Here is a 16,956-nt window from a genome sequence, read left to right on the forward strand (position 1 = left end):
ACTGGTATTCCGTTTTACTAGTTATTGCACGGTTTAGTACATAAATATAAGCACCTGTTTCCTTCTTATATTCACCTTAACATTTAAGACACAAAAAAACGCGTAACGTCAAAAAAGGCACGTAAACAGTCTTATAATAAGAGTTATTAATGCATGCGGTACTTCTTGATTTCTTCCGTTGTCTATTATTGCACATTCTCCAGATTTCTAACCTAGTTAAATATTATGTAACAGAACGGTCATCCTGAAACATCCGTGTTGATTTAATAAAATAAAATAACTGAACTATATAAAATAACGAATCTGAATTTTAAAAAGTGTTTTACAAAAAATGAATATTAACGTTACATACACCTTCAAAATTTATGAAAATTAAAGTTTCAAAGTCATCTACACTCCGTATAGTTTCTATTCTTTTATATATAAATTATTTTGAAATGGGTACTTTTCATTTTTTTTTTTTTAGTACTAGTAGAAACTAATTAAAATCCTTTTCACTTATATTACATGCTATGATAGCTTCATTAACAGTTCGTCATATCTTGGGAATTCTTGAAAGACGCCTTATTCATGAATAATTCATTCGTTTGTCGCCTGTCTTGTCAATTAACTTGAAGTATAAAGTATGTTCATAGAGACGTAGAGCGATAGTGAACTTCGTACTGTATCATACGCATGGAAGCACACTAGTTCAAGTGTAGAAGCTCGTTAGAATCGGCAAATTGGTTCAAAATCGTTTAACCAGGATGTGTCCATGTCGCTTACGCAACGAATGACAGTGGACGCTTTACATATCATTACGTAATATGGGAATGATTATCACAGGCGTGAGCTGCGTTCGTAATTACAAAAGTACTGCAGCTATTCCATTAACTGGCCGGAATCAGGAAGACACAAGGAAGTATTTTTTCTACCAATCGATTGCGATTATGCAAACAAATATTCAATTCCTAGATTCCTTAGGTTCGTGAATTCCGAAATTCATTTTCCGCTATTTGCTTTGAGTAACACACGTAACAACAATGTAAATTACATTTCTGTTTTATTATCTCCCACGGCTAACGTGACCATCGTGGAGGATGGACAACGTCAAAAGCGCATGATTGAAGCGAGGCCATTGAAAATTAACAAGGTAAACTGCCACAAGACTGAAAAAGCATTAAATGCCCCGAAGACAAGTGAAATCATGCGCGTTTACGATCAGTGACCGAGCTGCAATTCCTCGAGTCGTTATCCTTGCACTTATTTCTGCACAATAAGCGATTCATCGAAAACGCTTGTAAATTTCTTCGATTCAACATATTGCACTGGCACAGGCACGATTACTCAAAGAAGCTTAACGAAATGTGAAATATATTTACCCTCGATCGTTCACTAATCACGTACATCCCACCAAATATTAAAGTAATTTGGTACGTTTAACCGAAATATTTGCTTCACGTACTAATATTAATTTTCTAAGATTAAGAAAAACGATTTAACCGAAAACAATTTAATTGATTGAAGCAAACGAGTTTGGTTAAGTCAACTAAAATTCGGTTCGTGCAACCGAAACGTTTTCAGAATTGAACGACATGCAGTCAGTAAAATAATTTTGTTCGTCGAGCCAAATTTCTTTTTTTGTGCGTGCATAAGTGGAACATTCAGTGAACATTCTTCTGTCTGATACAAATTTTATGTTTATACAAAATATTGAAGCCTTCATATTTATATAAATATCTTGGGTTTATAGGGCAGCGAATAACCGATGGTTCCTATCCTATCCCTTCCTCCTGCTTCTGCCCATTCACGATTCAAGACTCGATGGCAGTACAGGATGATAGCTGGTATCAGTCCGCCGATCCGAGCGCTAGCAATGAGTATCCCGCTTTTCGATACCAGCCGACACCAGCGAGCGGTTCGTGGTTAGTGTTAGCTGTACCAATGATAACGCGGTTTATATCGGGTTTTTAATAGAACGTTCGTCTGCTGGTCGAACTACCGGCAGAGCGCCATTTTTTTTAGTGACTTCTCAAAATACTTCCGAATTCAAGGCCCAATTTTTACGGATCTTGGCCGTGAACGAGTTTAGAGATTTCTTTGAGCCTTGTGCTGTACTTCACTGACCTTGGTAAGTGTAAAGGTGTTTCCCTCTTAGCGTTGAATAATGGACATTCTAGGCGACAGTCTATCGACTGGTCAGCAATAAGGACAGGAGTTAAGCAGTTAATGCAGCAGATTTGTTCGTAAAAAGATACACATTTTAAACCAGTTTTATTAGAAATAAAAGGAATGCTTGAAGAGGAAGGGAAACTGTTTCTGTTCCCGTTTATGTATAGTTATTTGTGTATACCTATATTGTGCTCACATTAAGAAAAGTGTTCAGTTGGAGAGGCCAAACTTGTTAAATTCGACTATACGTTATTTCATTCAAGCAAGTCTCAGTTCATTCAGATAAAACCATAAAACAATGATATTCAACTGAATAATATTAAAATAAATTTCATGATATCTTGGGTGAATGAAATAAGGTTTTGTGGTTTTTGGCGAGTGCGGTTAATTCCATTTTTCTGTTGTTTATATTTTTCTTCTTTCAGTGTGTTATACAGCCTTGAATTTCGCCTGTGTGTTCTACGGTTTGCTTAACATTTTAATGTAGAGGTGTATGTAATAATGTAGTTGCTTTTAACTTTCCACTCTGCATATTGATTCTGCATACTTATCCTTCGAGTTCCTCTTTCCATTTACATAAAATTCCATTGCCAATACGCTTATAATTTAATTGAGAGTTAATAATGTTTTAATGCATTGCTGAAAATAAGGCAATATTTTCTACCGCTGCGGCTGTCATTTTCGTAAAGAAAATCACGTGTGTGTTATTGACATGGCGGTTCTGCTGATTGTGTCGGATGCTGAATTGTGATATAAGTTTATTTAATCTGACTTTGGAAAGCATCCCTCAAAAAACATTAAAATATTGTCGAATGTTAATTCGATGTAATCCGATAAATTCGAATACATTTTATTTATTATTAGAATACGAACTAATCTCACGAGGTCAGAATATTTGTTAAAGAAATGAAAATACTGATAGGTATAGGCAACACTGCGTAGGCCTAGCTATCGGTCAACAAATACTGTTTCAGCGACCAAAGTCGACGAGATAAATGGATTAGTCATTGTATTTGGAATCATTCTTAAAACGCATAAATTGATCTAAATTCCAATGTCAGGAATCTTAGAAACAATACGTAATAACTATTCATATCAAATCCCAACATTGTACTAATGAATTAAAAATCACCGTCACTTACTGACATTCTTAAGATTCTCTTAATATTAATCCATTACAGGATAATTCAATTCAGTCATTTCTAATCTAATTGTGACTCCAGCTATTTCCATTAATTTTCGATAATAGTGTACATTATTGATACATTTCCGTTTTTGAAAACGATCTGCAACAAGTATCGAGTAAATTTAGCTCAAAAAAAAAAATAAAGTTCGTAATGTCCGTTTGAAAATCTAGTTAAAAGGAGATCGCGAGTAGAAGTCAGTGGATCGGAGTCCCACTGAGCGTGGTGCGTCAACGCTTCGAGTTGTGATTGGTTCTTCATCCTAGACGCATTGACGCACTGCGCTCTGTCCGACACCCGACGTGCTCAGTGAGACTCTGACCTTACTAACGGAATAAAGGTTACCGACAGTTATCGACAGAAAACGTGACGTCATTGCAAAATGGCCGACCGCCTTTGGTTCAGCTGTCGTCCACTGTCGTCGTTGGTAACTGGTAAGTATCAAACGTCAGGGCCACGATTCAGCTTAATCTGCCCATAATAGTTTTCGGAAGCAGGATAACACGTCGCCCGTCTCATTCTCCGTCGATTTTTCCCTGTTTCGCCGATACGTGACGGAGTTCTTGTTAAGTTAACGGAATCGACTAAAGACTAACGCGGGGGTGATAAAATTAGAAAAGAGATCCAAAGGAGTAGCGGTATAGTATCAGTGATTTCTTCTTTTTTATTTCTATAAGTACTCATGAGGCTTTCTAGAGCATATTGGTCTAAATAGTCTTTTGCTGTATAATGCTCTTCGAAGCAGAGTCTTCGAAGAGATGATCACATGATAGGGTTCTGCCATAATTACTGGGATAATTACTGAGATAATTGCTAGATGATAGTTTAAGTCATCATCGGAGAAAGGAGTTTTTGTAAATTGAATTTGCATTGAATGGAAGAGGCTATTGCTTGGTTGCATGGATCGTAGATGCTTGGGTTCTTCTCGGATTACAAATGTAACTCGTAGAAAGAAGTATTGAAGCACCATTACAGGTGTTTAGTTTCCATATAACTAAAAATGCTGCAAGTTATAATTAAAGCTGTATTCATCTAAATCATATATGCAATGTTTTGGTAATATCGTACAAATGTTTTCTTTAAAATAAAAAAGTAATGTAGATATCATGAATATAATATAGGAAATGGGGCGTGTTGATACTTGTATGCTAATTGTAGACAGGAGTGGCATTTTTCAAATAAATAAAATGAATGCTAATAACTTTTAGGATTATAGTGTGTTAACTTTGATGCTAATTCATGAAAGTTATCTAAGATACATTACAACCATGTAATGTTAATAATAATCATATTAATTATTAGAACTTACCTCTAACTTTTGGCTGTTATCATTTTTAATTAATACATGGGTTTTCATATTTCAGGTAGATTAACTATCAAACAACAAGATGTTCAGCTGGTTGAACCGTGATGATAATGGCAAGCAAGACCTCTTTGAGAATGTCACGCAGGGCTTGAAGATGATATACAAATCGAAATTGTTGCCCTTAGAGCAGCATTATCAGTTTCAAGATTTTCATTCTCCTCAGTTAGATGACACAGATTTTGATGCAAAACCTATGATTCTGCTGGTTGGTCAATATTCTACTGGCAAAACAACTTTCATTAAATATGTGTTGGAACGAGACTTTCCTGGTATCAGAATTGGACCTGAACCAACAACCGATAGATTCATCGCAGTGATGTATGACGAAAAAGATGGGGTTATTCCTGGTAATGCCTTGGTCGTTGATCCGAATAAGCAGTTTCGTCCACTGTCCAAGTTCGGCAATGCTTTTTTGAACCGATTTCAGTGTTCTTTGGTAGCGTCTCCTGTCCTTAAAGGCATATCCATCGTTGACACACCTGGTATACTTTCTGGAGAAAAGCAAAGAGTAAATAATTGTCTTGCTAAATATGATTTTAATCAAATATTTCTGTCCTTCAAAGAGATTTTTGTTTTACAATAGGTCGACAGAGGATATGATTTTACTGGTGTATTGGAGTGGTTTGCAGAAAGAGTAGATAGAATAATTCTTTTGTTTGATGCACATAAGTTGGATATATCGGATGAATTTCGACGATCAATAGAAGCATTAAGAGGGCATGATGATAAAATTAGGATTGTTCTTAATAAGGCTGATATGATCGATCATCAGCAATTAATGCGTGTTTATGGTGCATTAATGTGGTCTCTAGGAAAAGTTTTACAGACACCTGAAGTGGCACGCGTTTACATTGGATCATTCTGGGATCAACCTTTAAGATATGATGTTAATAGAAGGTAAAAAGATGTTAAAATCAATATTAATTTTTGTCACATAATTGTCACACCATTTTTTTCTTAATTATTTCAATCATAAGACTTTTCAATAATTGTCTAGTTTTCCTGTGTTGTCCATTGAAGTTAAATAGTAATATCACCATCATCAATCACTAATGATGCACTATATCTTTACCAAATTGTTCTATACATATCTTTTGCATGTCACTGTTTTCTTAAATTGTTTAATGTAATAAATAACGAATATTTTAACTGTTTTTTATCAGATTATTTGAAGATGAAGAACAGGATTTATTCAAGGACATGCAGTCTTTACCTAAAAACGCTGCACTTAGAAAATTGAACGATTTAATCAAAAGAGCACGATTAGCAAAGGTAAAATTTATTTCTTTAGAAATATTTATGCATTATTGGTCCGAGCGTAAAATTTAAGTACTTAGTTAACAATTGAAGCTATAAAACAAGCCTTTACAAAGTAGATTAACAATACGATTTACTTTAAAATAACTTATAGCCCGTTAAAACTGTCAAAAAAATATTCCATTTAAGTTTGGACTTTTAACTTTCATTAACAGGTGCACGCATATATTATTAGCGCCTTAAAAAAGGATATGCCTAACATGTTTGGAAAAGATACTAAGAAAAAAGATCTCATCAAGAATTTAGGCACGATATATGATCAACTCCAACGGGAACATCAAATTTCACCTGGAGACTTTCCAGATTTAAAAAAAATGCAGGAATCTCTCACGCACCATGATTTCACCAAATTTAACCCTCTTAAACCGAAACTTTTGGAAGTTGTAGATAAAATGCTTGCTGAAGATATTGCTAAGCTTATGGCCATGATTCCCCATGAAGAAGCAGTGACAGATTCGGAACCTTTGATAAAAGGTAATAATTAATATTAGGTTGAGGTACAGGTTCCTGCGGTTTGTTTTGTCAAAACGAACAAGAAGAGTGCATGAACTGATGAATCCTTCAATCCACTAACTTCATATCCTTATAGTATTTTACTAAGTATATTACCAAGACATATTATACTGTATTCTTATTCAGGTGGAGCGTTTGAAGGCGTGGAAGATCAAGTCAGTCCATTTGGATACAAGAAGGGTGAAGGTATCGATGCAGGCTCGGGTGAACCTGATTGGATAGTGAACAAAGAGCGATATAAGTACGACTCGATATTTGATACCCTTGAGCCATGCGATGGTAAAATTACTGGAGCTGGTAAGATATTACTTATAATATTTTATATAAAGACGAAGTGTATAATAAAAATTGCGTTGTTATTTATATGGATGTAAATTAGTTTTCAATGTTTATACCTGGTGATTCAGGGGTTAGTACATTTGATTTTAAGAACATTTTACTTATTTTAAATATCTACATAATTTACATGTTAATATTTACAGCTGCCAAGTCCGAAATGGTGAAATCTAAATTACCAAACAGTGTTCTGGGAAAGATTTGGAAGTTATCTGATATCGATAAGGATGGTCAATTGGATGCTGACGAGTTTGCATTAGCCATGCACTTAATTAATGTGAAACTCAAAGGATATGATCTACCAGTGGATCTTCCAGACCACCTCATTCCTCCTTCTAAACGTAACTTATGAAATAATCTGATGTATGATCATTAATTAGACATTTAAATCAATTAATTTGTTGCTTCGACTCGACAAATTGATTGATACATGTTAGATGAACGAACGAACAGATTGGGACTCTGTAATGATTGGATGCCATGCGAATTTTGAATGTTTATTTAAAAAGTTATTTATATTTTATTTTATGAAATTAATAACTAGTTTAGTAGCTGTAAAAGGGGATCGAAAAGAATATTTTTTTAAGCCGCCAGATTACCCTTTTATAGCAGCTTTATCGCGAATTCGCGTGACTGAATGCATTTAAGTGTCGCCTTTCTTAAAGAATCTGTTAAATTATGTAATGAAAGAATTAGGATTTAAACCGAATTTAAATTTTGTAACTTTTGAACCCTTTTTCATACAAAAGATATTGTAAATACTTTACTTTATAAAAACATTAAATCAGCGTACGGTTTAATTAATTCTGGCAAAAGTTTTGACAAATGTCTTTTGGTATAACTATCAATGTACATATATAATGATCCTATAATAGCTTAGACATGGTCTTATGCAGCATTTAACTCTCATTTGACTCTCTTTGAAGAATGTTTCATTGCGTGTATTAGTAGTTTGGACTGTACCGTTAACCTTTGACTTTTTAATTCTGCAAATGAATTAAACTCAATCGCAACATGACAACTACACCGCACTTACGTTACATAAATAATGTAGTCACTCGTGATTTTATAAATAGAATACGTGGTCACGTAAATTCTGCGGCATCTGTTTTATGCAATTGATTTGTGATTTCATATAACGCACATAATCAGTACATTCAACGACAATAGAGGTTTAATCTTCTAAAAATTTAAATTGTCTGTTTCTAGTTTTTGTTGTCAAATAACTTTATGAGCCACAAGATCGGGTGAAGATACGATACACCTAGAAATTCCCTGTATGTTCAAAATATTCTTGAGCTCTTCTAAAGTAGTACAGCAATTATGAAAATGTGGACAATCTTTGACATAAAGTTATGTCAAAATTTAATTACAAACTAATTTCTAAACTTTCGTAACATCTAACATCTTTGTAGAAAACGGTATACAAACTATTCACATTTCCGCAATCTCCACCTTTTCATTTAATTTTATAATAACATGAATATGGATGTCAAAAGACGCGGCAGCATCTCAGACAAATTTATTGGCGTCGACTGTACATAACATTTACACGAGAAACCATAATGGTATAGTTCTAAACGCGTTCAATTGTATATTATCAATAAGGAATTATGGATTTTTAATCATTTAAAACCATTATTGTCGTTATTTGTAAATTTACCGCACATACTCACGCACATATATACTCGTGCATACATGTGTATCAGTGCAGGAAATGCAAAATACGTGAAAAATTGTATGCCATTTATTTCGACATTGCTCCAAAAATGAAAGTAGTTGTATTGCATTGTACTAATACTTTATTTTGTCAATTATGTCAACCATTTAATATTTTTAAATGGAAGAAAAATCTATCCATTTCTACGCGAATTAAAGATATCCTTTGACACATTTTATATACCTTGTTTTAAAAATCTTTGGTTTTTCCAATAGTGTTATCCCATTTTGAAAGTAACAAAGTACTTTTCAGGATTATTTTCTGAAGTTTTATGGATCTTTTAAATTAATACACATTGTTAATGGTTATACATAATAAACCTAAAATATACGGTTGTTAAATAAGTCAATATTTAAATTTGATGACTTTATCTCAGACTTATAAATTTATTGACTGAAATAGTAAGTTATCAATATTTTTTGGTACCATTTATAGGTCATAAAGCTATCAGCAATGAATGCTCTAAGGCCAACTAAAATAACCTGGATGTTTCGAATAACATGTAAGGCAAGACAAATTATTCATAAATTTCAAAACGTAAACTAGAACATGTTTACCTAATGAAATACAGACCCAGATATTGATAAGTAAACAACTGAACCAATAAAACACCAAAGACTTAATATACTGAAACTAAATAACTAAAATGGTTAAACAAGAAATTATTCGCATAAAATAAAAATGATCATGTTTCCTTTCTACTTGCATGTTATAAAACCAAGAAAACAATTTTCATACTTGTTTACTTTTTTCTTTTCAAAATATCTTATATTTATGATTTATTTTGATATACTTATCTGTATCATAAGAGTGCAATTATGTTAAAAGATACTACTATAATTCTATTAAACTAATACCTCGAAATTTTGGCAACTACAATAACAAACTGAAAACGACATTTATACACAAGAACCAAAGTTTGGATAGAATACAGTTTTTAATAGACAATTCAATGACATCAAGAAATAAATTTGGAAAGTTTTAATTTTTACAGCTCGGAAAGCGTCAGTTAGCCAATTGGACCTCTTATTAATTTCATTTATCTAAAACTTATATAACCCAATGTGAATTTACATAGCATCGCACCATTTTCTGTCAACACTGCCCTCACATGTTGCGACAGTATGTGATATGTTTATACATATGAATAATATATAAATGTGTGTAAAATGTGTACAAAACTAGTGTTTCATACTGGTTAAAGATCGGCAAGCCTAAACTTTTCTATCACTAAATATCGAGACTGTAAAAGTATCGGACAGTATGTAGTTGTTACCCTCAACTATATTGAAAAATAAAAGACTACAGCGAACAAATGCCGAGCGGAAATTGGCCGATTCTTATGTCATTTTGTAAACAATCCAACTTAACATTCCTTTTTCAATCCTTTTCACCGGAACATAGTTTTCCGAAGAATGTTAATATTCCTTTATAAGTTAAATATTATCGGTCGAGGGCACTAATTAACATTGTCATACGATGTAAAGAGACGCAATCTGAGCTCGCGCATTTCGAACCTTCCTTTTTTTTTCGAATGATTTTCTATACCGCTATTGTACGGTGTGCAAATTCCTAAATATTAAGTGAACACGCCGTTCAAACTTGTATGCATCCAATGTGAAAGTAATGAGAGATTCGATTGAAGATATCAAAAAAATGTAAAGAGAACATTAATTTAAGCGAACTCTACGTGACACATTGAAGCGTTCAGAGAAGGTGGAGAAACTGTTCACTTAAGATGGATATTCATACGTAAAGTGCAAATTATTTTATAACACGGAATATTTAATTAAATATATATTTACCTTTATACATCTATATTATATTAAATAAATTATATATATGATGAATTTAGGTTGCGAATAGTTATTTGACCTGATAATGAAATTTGTACGTTTAATTTCTATTTAACTAACTAACACAGCTTTTATGAAATACATACGTGTATACTTATGAACATGAATGCTTTTTCTGCGGATATAGTGCCGCCAGTGTACGACGGAAAGGTATTCATGTCCGCCAATGTACACACATACTTATAAAAAATACTGAACATTAATAAAAACTCTAAAAATTATTGCAAATCATTTATTTAAGTTTAGTATAAAATTACGTAAAAATATCGTCGAGAAGGTACAGCTTCAAAATGAGATTCTAGGGTCCGGTTGATCCACTTTATGGTAAATCAGGTTCATTAATCCAATCATCTCAACAGCTTAATTTTACGAGTATTTGTTTTAAGTGAGTTATACATGCCATAAATTACATACCAAAGATGGATCAGTTGGTCCCACAGAAAAAATTATTACTTACTCTTATAACAAATATTTAATACTAAACGTTGTTCATTACGAGTTATTTATTGCATTGAATGCTGCAGAATGATATACCTAACATTGTTACCCTATAGGATCTACATTGGAATATAAAGTACCTATTTCATCTTCATAATCTACACAATATACAATGATAAGCTCATTGTCGATCAGCATTTGCAAAATTAAACCACACCAGTATTCACTAAAAAAACAAATGATGTCATTTGTTTTAAAAATATTTCATTTATGGAAGTATTTTTCCAAGGAATCTCATGTGTAATTTCATCTGTGATAAACTATTAGATTGAATAGTAAAGCGTTGTACGAAAGTCCTATCAGTTGCTAAGTGTAACTATACATACACGTTGATACCTCGACATGCAAATTTCTAAGTTACTTCCAAGTCACTTGGAAGTCCTATAATATCACGATTTGAGAAAAATGAATAAAAAAGAAATCAAGTTAATTGGCTCCTACATATAAATCGATATATTACTTAAATCAGTTTTTAATTTCTTGTTAAATCCGTATTGCCTCTTTATACAATTGTTCATTTCTTATAAAATGAAAGATACTCAAAATATTCCTTGAATTACAATTCTTGACATGTATTACAATAAAAACAAATTACCAATATCAATGATACCGTGGTGTTTTGAAACCATAGCAACATCATTTCAAACTGATTTTAGTAAAAATCGATTTCTTTATACAATTAGTTCTACACATCTAAGTCGATACAATGTTTACTGCATACGAGTTAATGTGCATAGTTGTAATGGAATTTAATATCACATGATAAGTAACCAGTGTTAAAGCCGGTATACTGTTTCATTAGTTCTCTAATGATTCCTTCTATTAAAATTGGAAGAATGGAGATATTTCCCATAAATTTACATTATAAATTCACTGCCCATAATACTTTGAATTCCTTACGATATTATTAAACAAATAAGACGTGTTTTAGTACAATTCACCAAAATTAGTATTTGATAACCCCAGTAATTTTGAATGTGAAATTCATCACCATACGTTCCTGTTCCTGTAGTAATGAATTATCACTTGTCGAGCAATCATAGATGAGCAGGAATACTTTAACAATCCTAGAAATTAAGGCACCTAATAGACTTACCGTTAGAGTTCATCATGCGCTTTTTTGCCAATAGAGCTTATTAACTTAAGGACGTTCTCTTTTATTTCTTCGCCTGTTGTCGCTTGCACTTGAACACCTTTATAGATATCGTACTGATTTTTGTGACGTAAACCATAAAGAATTAATGTTGGGTATGCTCGAACGCCAGCTTTGACACATTGTGACCTAAAGTTATCGCAATTTATCCGACCAAGACGAACTTCTCCATCCAGCAGCTGGAAATGAAACGTTATTCTTCATTACATTTATTTTTAATGCACGTATAGATTGGCATATGCATGCGTATTTAAACAGGTTCAGGATAAATAATATTTTATAATGTGTAGCAAGAACAATAGGGTTTAAAGGGTCCGTTTTCCTAATAAGGTATTGAAATAATGAGAAAGACATCGGCATACTTGTGCAGCAATTGCAAATTCGGGTTCCAAGCTGTGGCAGTGACTGCACCAAGGTGCAAAATAATCCACCAACCATATATCCTTACTTATCAGGGCATCCTCTTCCAAAGTTATTGCATTTAACTCTTGTACTGTCACTGGAAAGAAGTCTGTAATCCATTTTTTAATGGATAACACATCTCTAGGACCATCGTACACTCTGAAATTATAGCTATACTTACTTTCACTTAATATTCAAAAATATTAATTAAAATAAAAAAATATTAATTAAAAACTGCTCGAATTCATGATCTATTTTTATATAAAAAAGAATAAACACCAGACACCATTAAATCTTTGGCAAACTTAAATAGAAACCTAGAGCTTTACAAAAAATGTAATGTCAAAATTGCAAAGATGTGAAAACATTCGAAATTAAGTGCGTAGGACAAATTTTTCGCATCACTCGACGCTACGAGTTTCTTAATGATACAAGTTAAATTTCGATTAATCAAAACAATTGCTGCAATCGAATTTTTTAAAAGTTTCATAATATGTTCTCTTTGTATCACTTACGCTGGTGATTGATATCCATCGCCTCCTAAAGGATACAGTCTTATAGTGGGATAACTGCGAACTCGCTGAGATCCGCACAACTGAGCTTCCACTTCACAATCCACATTAGCGATTTTTACAAAGGGCAATGAATTAAATGCCTTTGCAACAGAAGTCCAGATGGGAGCTAATTGTTGACATGGTGTACACCATGGGGCGAAATAATCGACTGCCCAAATTAATCTTGCTCTTTTCTTGATTATTCGTTGTTCGAAATTCTTCGAAGTTAACCTAATGACTGGAAATATTAATATTGAATTAAATGGGGTTTCAAATTTTAATTGATTTTGTTTTAAAGTAAATACCTTTTTCGAAACATACATTCGTGTTAGGTGATAAAATATCTTACCTGATGGATTCATTGCTTCATTGATAAAATGAACGATGCTAGCAGCCGTTTTATCTAAAGTAAATTGATACGTATTACTGCCATTAATTAACATCGCTGTAGGGTAGGAACGTATATTATACTGTCGACAAATAGATGCATGTACTGTGCAATCTATGATCCCAAAATGAACCACGGGAGTATCAAAATGTAGAGATGCTTTGCGTACTTCGGGTAAAAATTGTACGCAAGGTGGACACCATGGTGCATACCAATCCAGAAACCACACTCTAGTACCTATATTGGAAAGAAAAAAAAAACATAATGAACAATCTTCTAGATAGGGTACACATTTACAAATGATTTTATTCATCAATAATACTGTACTATCTGTTCTTTGCATGATGGAAAGAATTTTTTCAGCTGACAAAGCCCAGACATTCTTTGCCCTTATACTTTCTTCTGCAAATTTGGCAAGATGATTCATTGTGCTCTTGCCATGGGTTAATTCAAAAGCTCCTCCAGGCTTAAGAACCCCCCACTGAGGGTAACGATTCACATTTAGATCATTGCATATGTCTGGATATTTGCCACAGTGTATTTTACCTGTAATAATTGGCGGTTTTCAAAATATCATGTTTTTCATCCAACATGATAATAATGTTAAATAAAACATATATTATAAGGTACTTCTTTTCTTACTTTTCATAACCTTTGTCATCATCTAGAATCTAATATTTATAGTAGTTCAGCTTACCCAAGTTGATATCATGAACAATGCTAGGTAATCTTTTTAATTGTAAATCTAGTATCGTTTCATGCCCCATATAGAAACATATAAGCCAACCAGCATCAGATCCTGATCTAAGATGTCGTTTAATACTCTGAAAAAATTGAAATATATACATAGAAAAAACTAACATTTTTAATGTTTCTATAAAATGCTGAAATATAAATATTTATAAAAGGAAACAAAAATACCTTGAATTCATCAGCACTAAGATCTTGTGGTTCTGGCAATTGTTCCAGAACTTTTTGAATCAATTGGTCTACATCGTCTATATCATAGAAAAACTCAGGTGACGAAGACTCCTTATTGCGAGCTGGTAGATACACAGCATGGGTATTATGAGGAAGTGCATAACTTGAGCACTTATCCTCACAATTAAATATCCGGACATTTACCATTTTATCCTATAAAATAATGCAGCTTTTTAAAAATGAAAATCCTTAGTAAACTTCTACTGTATATTTTATACAAAAATTATTCTTTACATTTAATATTATAATTAATGAGCTAAAAAATTGTTAGTATAATTCAGAAACTTTCATATCTGACATTTACATGCATAATGTACTTACGAACATAGCGGCGACTTTAAGGTGTTCATCAGGTTCAAAACAATTGTTATCTTTTCCACAAACGAAGATCAATGTTGGACGTTTTGTAGGCTCAGGAACGTCATCACCTTTTAACAATAGGATCCATACGGATTTACTTATTTCTCGAATTTTAGCATCAACTCTATCTAGTACAAAACGTACAAAAGCTTCCCTTGTTCGTTCTCCTCTATACTTATCACCTTGTCTTGCATTCTATAAAATATATGATTTAGGTGAATTATGTAATAATTGAAGTTTACAAAATAAACTTCTTCAAATCAGATCAAAGAAAACTTTTAATATTTTCAGAAAGATTTAAAATCTGTAGTTATTAAATTTTTATTTGATGTTATCATCCCTTATATCTCTCAATAAGATATGTGTTTGTTGGCAGTGAGAATACTATTGCATAAAAAAGTTCTTGTAACAAATTCATGACCCAAACCTTTGGGTAATAGAGCAAGGTGGGATATGCCTGAATGCCAAGCTGATGACAAAGCTGCCAATCATCTTCACAATTGACAGCTCCAATGCGTATAACCCCATCAAGGTCTTTGGCAACACTCCTCCATACTGGTGCCAAATGATGACAATGACTGCACATGGGTGAATAAAAGTTCACTAGCCACATTTTATCAGAGTTTAAAACGTTGTCATCTATTTAAACAAAAATATCTATTAAAACATTGTTGAGTGTAGTCCTTGAATTATTGGATCATTTTCAACATTCATTATAAGAATAGTTCACATTGTTCGTCAAACATTCGCTTATCAATTTAAATGATCAAATGTTGGAAAAATAAAAAGAACACTACTTACAGTAATCATTTTTATTGAGTGTCACTATCTCTGGATCATCATCATAAATACCAAAATTATATTGATAATAAGTCCATGATTGATAAGTTCGTTGCTTATTTGATCCATCAAGACCTTCTTCACCATAAAGATCATACTTTTTCCTTAATTCAGGATCTTTTAAAACTTCATATGCAGTGGTCAGTTTAATAAACGTTTCATGTGCTTTTGGATCTTCCTGTAATTAAATATATGTGAACATTTAGTTATGCAATAATACAAAAATTAATCTTTAAGCCTAAGTAATTAAATATACCTTATTTTTATCTGGATGCTGTGAAACTGCAAGCTTTTTAAAAGCTTTTCTAATTTCTCGCTGATCAGCGGTTTTCTGAACCCCCAAGAGTTCATAGTAATCCCCTGCTGATGTCAATGAAATGACAAACAATAATATTGCACTAGTCAGATGCCTGGAAAATGAGATGTACTTAAAATAAAACAAGTAGTAACTATGGGTGTTAAAATGTAACCAGCTTTTTACTGTAGATGTAGCTTAATGTTCTTTTTCAGACAGACATTGAGGCTGTCATGCATCTAAATAGTTTTTCTTATAACACTTTAATCTCTTTAGATCTATTTTACCGGTATAAATCTGACAAATGGCAACTCGTATAGATGCGGCAGCCACCTGTGAACTTTAAATGCGATACGGTGATACTAGGTTAAAATACTTACATTATCTTTAATTAATAAGTTCCTTAGAGGAACCTACACACTTTTTCGTTATCTTCAGCTTCACTTTCATTGCCCTCCTCTCATCATATCTCTTGACTTGTATTAACCGCCCACACTTCTACTTTCACGTTTCCATTTGTCTAAATTTGGAATACACTATCAAAGACGCGCCACACCTAACCTCACTTAAGAATTTACACGAATCGAACAGTCGCTTCGTATACGACCGTGGTCAAAGAATTCAGAAGTCCCATAGAAGCCCAGATCCTATGTTAGCGCTTGATGCTCTAAAAGTTGGCTAACAAACCAGAAGTGGGGGTAAAAAAGAGATCGCACGTGTTAGCCAACGATATCTCACGTACGGGAGGAAGAGAGACGCATATAGAAAGGCGAGTATTGGGTGTAAGATAAAGAAAGAATGCAATCGCTATATATCGCCATAAGATTAAGAGAGATGGAGAGATGATTACAGCGCCGCCATCCGTTGGCTAACATACTATTTATCGAGCATCGAACGTCCGTATCCTTCTGGGCTTCTATGGAGACTTCTGAATTCTTTGCCGTGGTTCAGTTTGACATCAGCGTTTATTCACAGAGTTGAGTTGGGAGAATGCTCACGGGAAGGGTCGCGCGATCGCATCCTGTGCTGCCCTCTGATTTCG

At 33.2% G+C, this 16,956-nt stretch overlaps 2 protein-coding genes and 1 long non-coding RNA gene across 10 annotated transcripts; 1 reads left to right on the forward strand and 2 right to left on the reverse strand.

The window, feature by feature from the left end:
* The first annotated feature begins 901 nt into the window (after nucleotides 1-901).
* LOC105702782 (EH domain-containing protein 3) lies at nucleotides 902-8,936 on the forward strand. Of its 6 annotated transcripts, XM_012430619.2 has the most exons (9): nucleotides 902-1,132; nucleotides 1,733-1,904; nucleotides 1,988-2,110; nucleotides 4,700-5,209; nucleotides 5,285-5,598; nucleotides 5,865-5,973; nucleotides 6,174-6,492; nucleotides 6,658-6,828; nucleotides 7,014-7,219. In XM_012430619.2, exons 4-9 carry the CDS (start codon nucleotides 4,724-4,726, stop codon nucleotides 7,217-7,219), a joined length of 1,605 nt encoding a protein of 534 aa, XP_012286042.1. In that variant the 5' UTR covers nucleotides 902-1,132; nucleotides 1,733-1,904; nucleotides 1,988-2,110; nucleotides 4,700-4,723. The 6 variants fall into 6 exon arrangements, with proteins under 6 accessions (XP_012286042.1, XP_012286041.1, XP_012286044.1 ...); XM_012430618.2 differs by having other exon boundaries at nucleotides 1,733-2,110; XM_012430621.2 differs by lacking the exons at nucleotides 902-1,132; nucleotides 1,733-1,904; nucleotides 1,988-2,110 and adding an exon at nucleotides 3,598-3,769.
* LOC105702783 lies at nucleotides 3,980-4,782 on the reverse strand. The gene is made up of 2 exons (XR_001104312.1): nucleotides 4,645-4,782; nucleotides 3,980-4,338 (listed from the first exon to the last, which is right to left on the reverse strand). It is a non-coding gene; the product is annotated as an uncharacterized LOC105702783 (long non-coding RNA).
* Nucleotides 5,056-16,956, reverse strand: LOC105702781 (dnaJ homolog subfamily C member 10). Of its 3 annotated transcripts, XM_012430615.2 has the most exons (14): nucleotides 16,913-16,956; nucleotides 16,295-16,434; nucleotides 15,876-16,029; nucleotides 15,581-15,797; nucleotides 15,207-15,418; nucleotides 14,741-14,974; nucleotides 14,360-14,572; nucleotides 14,136-14,262; nucleotides 13,766-13,984; nucleotides 13,400-13,675; nucleotides 13,012-13,288; nucleotides 12,457-12,655; nucleotides 12,038-12,273; nucleotides 5,056-5,192 (listed from the first exon to the last, which is right to left on the reverse strand). In XM_012430615.2, coding segments are annotated over exons 2-13 (2,364 nt in total). In that variant the 5' UTR covers nucleotides 16,297-16,434; nucleotides 16,913-16,956; the 3' UTR covers nucleotides 5,056-5,192; nucleotides 12,038-12,039. The 3 variants fall into 3 exon arrangements, with proteins under 3 accessions (XP_012286038.1, XP_012286037.1, XP_012286040.1); XM_012430614.2 differs by lacking the exon at nucleotides 16,913-16,956 and having other exon boundaries at nucleotides 16,295-16,603; XM_012430617.2 differs by lacking the exons at nucleotides 5,056-5,192; nucleotides 16,913-16,956 and adding an exon at nucleotides 10,929-11,947 and having other exon boundaries at nucleotides 16,295-16,603.

Source organism: Orussus abietinus, unplaced genomic scaffold, assembly GCF_000612105.2.
Source record: "Orussus abietinus isolate OABI.00-Male unplaced genomic scaffold, Oabi_2.0 scaffold117, whole genome shotgun sequence".
Taxonomy (NCBI): domain Eukaryota; kingdom Metazoa; phylum Arthropoda; class Insecta; order Hymenoptera; family Orussidae; genus Orussus; species Orussus abietinus.